This window comes from Fulmarus glacialis, unplaced genomic scaffold (assembly GCF_000690835.1).
Source record: "Fulmarus glacialis isolate BGI_N327 unplaced genomic scaffold, ASM69083v1 scaffold6729, whole genome shotgun sequence".
Classification (NCBI taxonomy): Eukaryota; Metazoa; Chordata; class Aves; order Procellariiformes; family Procellariidae; genus Fulmarus; species Fulmarus glacialis.
The window spans coordinates 15,530-26,010 of record NW_009232536.1 but is presented as its reverse complement, the minus strand read 5'-3'; the positions used below and the strand labels follow the sequence as shown (position 1 = coordinate 26,010).

Genomic DNA, 10,481 nt, shown 5'->3' with positions numbered 1-10,481 from the left:
CCGCCCTGGGCCCCCGCGATAAGGGGGAGGTGGGCGCGCTGCTGCGCCTGGCACGTTTGGCGCCTCCGGAGGAGCCAAAATATGGAGGGTTAGCCCCGGTTTGCGGGGCAAAAGCGATTCAGTAGTAGGGACTTCCGTATTTTCTATATATACCTATTTGCATATCTATACACATTAATTTAATGCATTTTTATGTGTGTTTTGCTGGTGGAAGACTCCTTGCTTTGGATTAAAAATGAGTTGTAGCTGTGGGTTGATGCACAGGTGTAGTTTACACTTCTCTGGTTATTCATGCATCCTCCTAGCCAGGCTGCTTACGTTGCCCTTGAATTACTCTGAGCATTACTCTTTCATGCAAATGTGGCAATAGGCGAGGTGAGTATTGTTAAGCCAAAACCACACCTTACTTGTCCAGAATTGGCTTGCTTCTATGTTTATTTTTGTCTTTGCCATTCTAAAAAGAGGCTTCCAGCTTTTTAATGAACCAAATAATGATGGCTAGCAGACACTGTAGTTTTCTTACATCTCCTTGTTAGGGGAAGAAGCTGAGTGGAAAGTATTAATTAGTGCATTTTCTTTTAGTGTTTCTAATTCTGGCGTGTTACCATTCCTCCAGAGGCTGTAGTTCTGCTCTCTCTGCAATGTTAATATACAACAGTGTTATGTGAAGCAAGATGATTCTTAGAAAATGTTCTGATGTTAGTTATTGATTAAACATGTACCTTGTCTTCTGGGCTGAAGTGTTACATTTAAGATGATTTTGTAACATGGTTGTGTAAAGCATATGGTTGTGTCATACTTGTGTTATAGGCCACTGTGAATCAAAAACCCTTAAGTCTTTAGCTATATTGCATGGAGTAAGAAGATATCTTTATTTAGGCAACTAAATTCAGGTAAAAAGCACCTACTTGCATGTAGCTGACTACAAAATTGCTATACAAATTCAGAATAGAAGAGAATATGGTTGTCATTGTTATTCTTCCTTCTCTGACTCCCTACCCCCAAAAACAGATATACACCCACAGTTTGGTTCACCGATGATTGCCGTCAGCACTAACATCTGGACTTAATACATCTCAGTGCAAATTCAGGGCCATTAGTTTGTTAACTGCTGTTTTGCATCAGGAGGTGCTGGTCTGTTACAATCCCCATAAGAAAGGCACTCAGACTCTGTAAAGTATCATCTCAAATGCTATTTGTTAGAGCTAACCTTATAAAGAAAGAGGATGGCATTGATAATCTTACATCCCTTCAGGTGCTGGGAACCCTGAGTTGTGCAGCATTGAATAGACCTCCATTCACGCACAGCATGTTGTGCAGACCCTGTCCATAGAAAGAGTTACCCTGTTTCAGTCACTTAAGAGACTCACTTACAAGAAAACAGCTACTGTTAAATAGAAAGGATGCTCCCATGAGAACTTCCTGCTTTTTTTAATAAAGGCAAGGATATGCAGGTGGCGTAATGGTGAGTTTCAAGTGCGAGCTGCCTGCAGAACTCCCCTGTTACAACTAGCTGCTGAACTTATCCTGCAGCCATGGGTTGTGCGCCCTGCAGCACAGCCCTGAAGGCCACGCTGTACATGAAGCACAGCACAGGACAAGCCCGGACCTATTCAGGTTAACTGTTACATGGATCACCAGATCCTTGGTCTACCATGGCCTTCAGGTCAGGATCGCTCCAACTACTCTATTATGTCTCTCTGTAAGACAAGTGTGCTCTTTGGTATCTGCTGTAAATCTACAAAAACATGGCTTGAGAAGCTAAGCAAGAAATTGAAAATATAAACTTTCTGTGTGAACACGTGCATCATCTGGGACTTAATTATCTGAGGAGAATGATAACTACGTGGAGAAGGCAGAGCTATTTTGGGATAGTATGTTGTGTGAATGCTTTGCTCCTACGTAGTCAGACATTCAACCAGCATCGCATGCTTCCACTCTTGGTTTTGTTTGTTTGTTTTTTAAAAAAGTAACATTTGTTTGTTTGTTTGTTTTTTAAAAAAGTAACGTTAATGAGTTTGGACACAGCTGAACTTGGGAAGTAACTTCCTTCTGCTGAAATCAGCTAGCCAGCTTTGGAGCTCATCCTGAATATGGTTTCTTTTTAACAGTTTGACCAGAAATGTAGCTTGTGAGGTTGTTGGGACACACTGTAAAACCTTCCTTTTTGATAAAAAGTTTTGCCACTGAGCAGATTTCTGTTTGCAGCAGCTGTAAAGCCAGCAACAGGTATTGGAAGATCCTGCTGGACCTTTGTTCTGTTGAATTTCTGTCCTGGTTTTGGCTGGGTTATGGTTAATTCTCTTTCTAGTAGCTGGAGTGGCACTGTGCTTTGGGTTTGGTATGAGAGGAATGTTGAGGGCGCATTGATGCTTTAGTTGTTGTTAAGTAGTGCTTATATGGTCAAGGACTTTTCGGCTTCCCATGCTCTGCCAGGTGCATAAGAAGCTGGGAGGGAGCATAGCATACCCAACTGGCCAATGGGCTATTCCATACCATATGATGTCATGCTCAGTATATAAACTAGGAGGTGTGGTCCGGGAAGGGGGGTTCACAGCTCTGGGATGGGATGGGTGTCGGTTGGCAGGTGGTGAGCAGATGCATTGTGCATCACCTGCTTTGTATATTCTATTATTGTTGTTATTATTATTATTACTGTTTTACTTGGTTTTATTTCAATTATTGAACTGTTTTTATCCCACGAGTTTTCCCACTTTTGCCCTCCCGATTCTCCCCCATCTGACTGGAAGGGGGTGGGGTGGGATGTGAGCGAGCGGCTGCGTGGTGTTTGGTTGCTGGCTGGGGTTAAACCATGACAATTGCACAGGGAAGATGCTTGGATATCACAGTGCTAAGCATGAGAGAGGAGCCCATGCTGAGAGTGACAGCTGACTTTGCATAATCTTTTTTCATTCTCCTGTTAGCAACAGAAGAATGCTACTCCTCTGTGAATTAGTGCTAAATCAGGTGTGTGACATTTTCTATAATAGCAATGAGAGCTATTGCATTCTGTTTGTACTTGAAATGCATCTTATGCAAGAGTTGAGCTCTTAGTTTCGAATTTCCATCAGAGTCCACATGCAGATTTTGGCAGTATGGGAACAAGGAATCTTTCAGCTCTTTAAAACATAGTGTCCCTTTCTGAATGAGCAGGGAGACAGAAAAGAGCAGGAAGACAAAGTTATGTGGGGGTTCAAAACACATAAATGTGTAAGGACCTATTGCATTTTAGCTGACTTTGCACACAGCTATTTCTAGTTCTATGTCAGAATGATTAAAAAAAAAAATTATATATGCACCAGTTTTATGTGATCTGTGTACTGAGGTGTTATTTCCTAGTGTCCACCTTTGAAAGTGCCTCCATTTTGTCCACTCTGCTAGCCCTGACTTCACATCAGAGAGGGGTTTTTTAGTCTTTAAAAAAAACAAAAGTACTCTTCTCATTTAGTAGCATTTGCCTGTTGCAGGTATATAACAATTCATAAACAGTTATGCTTGTTGCAAAGGAAGCTAAAATGTTTCTGGTTTTCTTCACAATGCCAGACAGCCTTGATAATGAGCTATAGTTCAGCTCTGAGTTGATGAAAATCGGGATTCAAGAGTGAAGAAGCACGTATCTGGCATAAAAAGATGGGACTGATCCTCCAGCAGTGATGTTCTTTAGAGCATTATTTTTTTATTTTTTGTTTTTCTGGGCTGTGCCTTCATAAATGCCTTTACCATTCACTCCTAATCAAAACCCTGACTGTATCAGGTCTTCAAACCTTAACCTGCAGCAGCTGTTTCTGACAAAATATGTTTATCTCCAACTGCAGTGGTAATGAGAGCTTGGTTCCTGACCCAGCTGGTAGTGAGTTGGTAAAAGAGAAAGACTTAGTGCAGAAGTCCTGTGGAGTTACTGTACACTAAGGTCAGACAAACATCTCTTGCTCCCTTCTGCCTCATCAATGCTTACTGCTGATTAAAAAAAAAAAAGCATGTTTTCACCTGAGCTTCTCTATTAATTGTATGTTATTGCAGGATGCTTCTTTTTGTACTTCTCAACTCTGAGAAATCTTAAAACCTGTGCATTGTAAAGGAGAAAAGAGAATAAGAAGGATGAGGAGAAAAAGGGCTCCTTTTCTAGTCTCTCCAGCGTAGCTATTGATCTCCTTTGTACCAGCAAAAACTGTAAAGAACCTACTTCATCTTTATTCTAGCATCTTGAGGACCTCTATGATTTTATTTATTTATTTTTGCATAGAAAATATAAATTGTTGCAACTTACTGAACTGCTACAAAACTCAGTTTGCTCTTGTTCTTCTTTAGGCAAAAATGTCTGCAGCATGCGACTTCGTTGTACTCCACACGGGGCAGAAGATGCCTTTCATAGGACTGGGAACTTGGAAAAGTGAACGTGGCCAAGTAAGCAGAGAACAATATAATATTGTGCTCTCAACTAGTATTTGTGTTTGTGTACCTTTTTTGAAGATCCTAGATCTGAGGCCATGATCCTTTGCTTGAATGGTTTTAGTCTTAGGTCCACTGAAGTCAGTGGAATGTATGTATGTATTTGCATGACTAAGGCCTTAGGGCACAAAAGCAGCAGCACCAGAAGATCCCTTAAGACTTGTTAACCCAGGCCTCAGACAGTGGTGCTCTGGGAGATGAATCCAGAAAGAGACCGGTGAGTGGGTTGAGACAGGGAAAGTGCTGTAACTATAATATGGTGCCTGACTCTTCCACTGGTAAATCCTCAGGCTGCCAGTTTGACCAGACATCCCTCTGGCCTGGGCTGATGACCCTGCTGAAAGCATTATTTTGGGAGGCAAGAACTCTAGTTGTTCTTGTAATAAGTCCTGTTCCAGCGCTCAGCCTATGTTTAGCAGAAAAACAAAGAACTTGCTTTTGTCATCCTGCTTTTACACTAAGGCGACTAATGTGTCATTAGACATTCACTCTGCTTCTAAATGCAATGACTTGGCAAACACCACACTTGGAAACAATTGTGTGTTACTACAAACTGTCTGTGGGAACGTTTGCATGCTATGGCCTGTGCCTCCTATTGTAATATCTCTCCCTCTTGTCTGTCTTTTCCTTTCTGTTTCATTTAGTTAAAAGATAAATTCTTGGGGGAAGAGATTGCATATACTTGCTGTGAAAGGCAATGTCCATTGCTTGGTGGAATTCTTAGCTGGTATTGTTGTTTATAATGCCCCTTGGATTATGTGTGCCATTGCATGTCGGTGCAGTAAATGTTGTGTATCTTGCTGCTACTCTTGCGTTAGCTTCATGATGGTTTTTGGAGTATGTCAGATGACATTGTGCTCATGACTGAGAGGGAAAGTTAAAAACCTTCTCAAGATGTTGTGCTATTCTCTCATGCCAGCTAGAGGAAAAGGTGGGAAACAAGCTATAAAAATGAAATCTATTCAGAGCCATTTTATTGTTGGTCTTCCTGTCCAAACTGTCAGGACGGTGGATCTGTTGGGAATAGAAGCTGTGCTAATGTGGAAGCTGAATTGGTGTGAGAGCTCAGTCAACCTCTTAAATGAGGACAAGGGTGAACGTTCAGCTCTGTCACTTAAAACATCATCTGACAGCTGAATTAAGTTTATTAACATGCAGGAACTTAATGGATGAATTTCTGTGCACCCAAAGCAGTTAAATATGCATTGTCTAAAAAAAATGCCTGAAACTAAATAAACAAAATATGAATGCATTGTTTGTTTTGTGCACTAACTGTTCTGAGGAAAGTGCGGTCTTATAAAAGAACGGAGAAAGATCCTGCTTGTGCATAATTTAAACCTAATTCGGATGGATTTTGCCACAGTAAGCAGCGCTTCTAGCAGCTGAACCCCACATGGGAATCCAGCCATCTTCTCTGGGGTCCCATGGAAGTCATTGGGAGTCACTTCTTTGGAACATCTACTATCTTCAAAGACTTATTCCTAGAATGTATTGAAGGCAAAATCAAGAAAGTACAATGAAAATGGCCAGAGTTACAGAAGTTGTTGCTATTCCTGTGGAATAAATAAATTCCTGTTTATCACTCTTGAAAATTCAGAAGCATAGCAGCAATTTGGCACAGCGTCCAAATGATTTACCCTTGAAAGGACATGATGTAGTTCACGGAGAATAATTGTAATTATGAATTAAAGACTAAGGGCCAAAAACCTAGAGAAGCAGAAGAATTGTCATTGATTGTATTTAATCTAGCTGTTTCCCAAGTAGAGGCTATTTATTGAAAGCTCTTTTGTGCAAGGGCTGCATTAGAAGCAAGACTGGAAGTGGATGGCTTTTAAATTATTTCAGGTGAATATTTTGCAGATTGTAATTATTTTCCTTGCCAACCTGCTTTTTAGTCTTGATCTTACTTTCTCGAGTAATTTCTTTATTATTGCTGTTACTATTCCTGATCCTAAACAAGCCTTGACCTTGTAGCTGGATCTTAGCAGTCCAGTACAAAGGCACCGTTGCAGCCCTAGTGTTCTAGATGTTAGGAATAGCGGGGGGGAAATTACTGAATCTAAACCTACATTGGAAGATTATAGGATTTTATAGGGTTTAGATCCTATAAAAATAATAGGATGTTTTCTGTCTTACATGATCAAATGCTAGAAGAGAAATTTGTTTTACATGTTACCATAGGAACATGATGGAGAGCTATTGAATGGAAGGGAACACAGTACAGAAGCTTATGAACTCTCAGCATGAATGAGTTCAAAGAGAAGTCCATTCAGACAGGAGCATCAAGCATATCAGTAGCATATTTTTTTTTTTAATGTCAGAGCTTGATTATCTGTAATCCTTTAATGCTTTGTTCTGTTCTCTCAAGTGGGCCATGCTTTCAACCTGGAGGATTGTTCCCCACCTGATGAACAGTCTAACCTGCTATGGCAGAGGCTGATTCTGTGGGGAAGAGAGACATGGGGCTTAGGGAAGTAGTATTTCTGTGCGAAACTTCAGGAAAGCCGAAGAGGAAATGCATACCTCAGAAAACCAGTCAGACTGCATGTCTTGTGACAGGATTGCAGCTATGGAGGAGGCTGCTTAGTTCTTAGAAAAGTTTGTTAGACAATATAGAGAATCCTGGTTACATTCACAAAAGTTCACTACTGCTGGTATATATTAAGGGAGGGACTTGAATTCAACATCTGAAGGATGGGAGGCAAAGCTCTTTATTTTAGGGAACGTCAGCATTACTTATATGGTGGTCTGAGTTCCTTTTCAGCAAATTTTAGTACAGTATGTACAAACTGTGATATAGCAACACTTATGTTCTGGTCATATTGCATCTGAATTCAGGTGGACTGATGATCTGGTTTTTCCTGTTTCCTGTCAGCAAATGTACTTGGACTGCTAAAATATGACAACTTTGCAGGAAGCAGGGGAGGCTGTCAGAGCCTTTTCTTTTCAAGTATTATTGACTGGAACTGTTAGAGTGAAACCCTCCTCATAATGGCTTGGGACTGTGCAGAAGAGGTTCCCTAGTCACTTGAACTCTGTGTTGCTTGGAAGTATAAAGATGGCTTGTTAGTTTTTTGCCTTGTGATGGGCAAATTGAAGAACTGGAAATTTAGTAATGGCTATTATAATGAATTGGGACTTACAGATTCTGTTTCTGAATCTGCCCCTGATTGTTAGCAATATCGTGTTCCTCCATCTTCAAAAATGAAAGAGGGCGGGTGGGAAGGCCAAGTCCCTCGCTAGGATGTATGAATGGGAATGTAGTTTCTAGGGCTTTGCAATACAATGAAGGAGAGTAATGCTTCAGCTGCAATACTGTGTCTGTTTTGGGGCAAACTACTTCGAGAAAAGCATGAACCAGCTGATGAGACAGCAGCAACAATGATGCAAGGTCTGGGAAAGGTGAGTTGTGATGGAAGATGGAAGTGCCTACAGTTACGTAGTCAAGAGAGGTTGGAGAGAAGGCCTGCTGATGCTTTCCAAATGCGCAAAAAGCCCTCGCAGAGGGGAAGCTATGGATTTCATGTCTGTGAGGAATAGGATGTGGCATCAGGGCCATCTTGGTTAGACATCTAAAAGGGTTCGAACGTAAAGATATCTAAGCATTGCAATAGACTGCCTGTCACTTACAAGAAAGGTTTTGACAAATGTGTGTAGGAGTGGTTTAGACTTAGTTGGCCCTACCGTGGGGCATGAGGATAGACTAGATGATGTCTCAAGATCCTTTCAGACCTACTTTCACACTTAAGCTGTGTGACTCAACTTGCCTAATGCAAAACGAACTCAGTAATTGCTCCTTCCATAGCAGTATTGACAGGCTAAACTAAAGAATATATGGAAAGTTTGAAGGATCCTTTGGCTGTTGTTACTTCACAACACCAAATATCCAGAGGCATATGAATCTCCGACTGCTTCTGTTGTCTTTTTTTTTCCTCTCTGCCCCCCGGAAATGCATGTATCTGTCTGAACATAATCTCAAAAATACAAAACTTTCTGTTAAAACAAAGTACTCTTCTTAAATTTACATCTATCTGTTATTAGGTGTTTTTTTCCCCTCCAGAAATGCTTTTTTTGCACATTTTCTCTTGATTGTTAGCCTTTCGTGTGGAACAGGAACTCTCAGTTCACATTGGAATGTCTTAGTAGGCTGAGAGTAGTTTACACAAATACAGATTTTGCCCAAATCCAAACCTTATTTAAATGACACCAGTCCCAATTTTTCAGTGCTAGAAATTTATCAAAACATGCTGATACAGAAATAAGGCCTCCTGTTTATCGCTTTGCAGAGACATGTTTGGAATGCCTTATCCCTAGTTTTCTGCAAGTGCCTACCTTCATTTTATGGCAAATTTTGTGCCTGCTTGGATTAAAAAAAATTATTACCCTGATAGAAGAAATAGGGGATTAGTATAGACAAAGAACACCGCTGTTTTTCCTTTCCTTTCTGCTTCAGCTCCACAACTCTCATCTTTGTGGAGGGTGGATATTGAGTCTTAAAAGCCTTTAATATGTCTCAAGTGATTTCAGAATTACCACGACCTTGACTTTGTAGTGACCTTCTGAGGAATGTCTTTGTCAAAGTGAAACAAGGACTGTAAATACCATCCTGCTAGAGAAAGGAAGAGCTTACTTCACTGCTGTAATAGAAGTGCTTTGTCATTCTAGCTAAGGGAAACTGGTCTACATTCCAGTTTTCCTCTCAAAATGCCAAAGAATGCAGTCAAAATATCCTGTGCCTGCCTTTACTGCAGTTCTTGACAAGAAAAATAAATGAAATCCACCAGTAGAAGAGAGATCTTTTTCACATTTGATTCCCCCTTTCTGTAGCATCTGAAAGCAAGACTGTACATGTCTTTAATTGGTGTTAATAATTTTGTCAGCTTTAAAATTGAAAATGCTGGTATCTTTATTAAGTTGAAAGAAATCAATCTCTCTCTAGCCTTTGTGGACCCATTTCTTTAATCTCTTGTCAAGAGAGACATAATCTCTATAAATACATTAGGGCCCTATTGCATCAGTCCTTATACACAGAGTAATTTACAATCTCCCACAGTCTCGAGAGACAAGTCAGTGAAAAGCTATTTATAGAAATCCCTGTACAGGTAAGATGTGCTCTTACTGTAGCACTTCAGATGGATAGATGTAAAAGACAACATGTGCTTACTGTCCACTGGAAATTAAATGAAATAGATTTTACTTAATGCTCATCAACCTAACGGGAGATGATGACAACACTGAAATCTGTAGTAATTCTGGTTCTTGCAAGGGACGCGTTGCTGTTGGCAACGCCTTCATTGTCAGCAATGTGGAAAGCAAAATGCAAAGTTGCAAGCGTTATCAGGAGATCCCCTGCAGGCCATGGGTTGATATTCAGCCGTATGGTGACTTTTGTTGTTGTGCAATCAGTGAGAATGAGACATGAAGGAAAAATGTGCCATAAAATAGCATTATCTTAGAAATTAAGTGTTAGGAGTTGAACCAAATCCAAACTCTGGGAATTCTGGAATTAGAAACCAGGCTCTTCATTTACTGGGAGTGGGAGATATCTTCCAGGCTTGACTGACATTGATCGATTGGTCTGTTAGTTCCAGAAAATTTGTCTTTGTAAGCCATGATTTATTTGAAAACGGCTTCTTAAAGCTCATTTTATCTTTAAGAAAAGTGTGACAACTATTGTTAAGAATGAATCCCTATTCTATCTGGTGAGTCCTTGCATGCTTGGCTTTTGTGCATGGTCTGTTTTCTTGTTACTCTTGGAGCATCTGCTAGCAATTAGCTCTTCACTCCTAAAGACTGTGCCACAGAGGACCGTATCCTATCTGTTTGAGTCTCGTGACCTTAGGTAGATCTGTGCTTTGGGGGTGTTCCTCACTAAGACCCTAACTTTTTTTTGTCTTCCAGTCATATGTCCCTTTTCACTGATTGCATTGATTAATCTGTTTCTGATTGCAGGTGAAAGAAGCGGTGAAATATGCCCTAAATGTGGGTTATCGCCACATCGATTGTGCAGCAGCTTACAGCAATGAAACGGA

The 10,481-nt window shown here is 40.5% G+C and overlaps 1 protein-coding gene across 1 annotated transcript in view; it reads left to right on the top strand.

The window, feature by feature from the left end:
- Window positions 1-4,313: 4,313 nt before the first annotated feature.
- The window catches only part of LOC104081993 (alcohol dehydrogenase [NADP(+)]-like), a 19,121-nt gene continuing 12,953 nt past the window's right edge, over window positions 4,314-10,481 (top strand). The window contains 3 exon segments of the mRNA XM_009584934.1: window positions 4,314-4,404; window positions 10,402-10,474; window positions 10,477-10,481. The exon segment at window positions 10,477-10,481 is cut by the window's right edge and continues 33 nt beyond it. Of these exon segments, the coding sequence (XP_009583229.1) occupies window positions 4,315-4,404; window positions 10,402-10,474; window positions 10,477-10,481 (168 nt within the window). The 5' untranslated portion in view covers window position 4,314.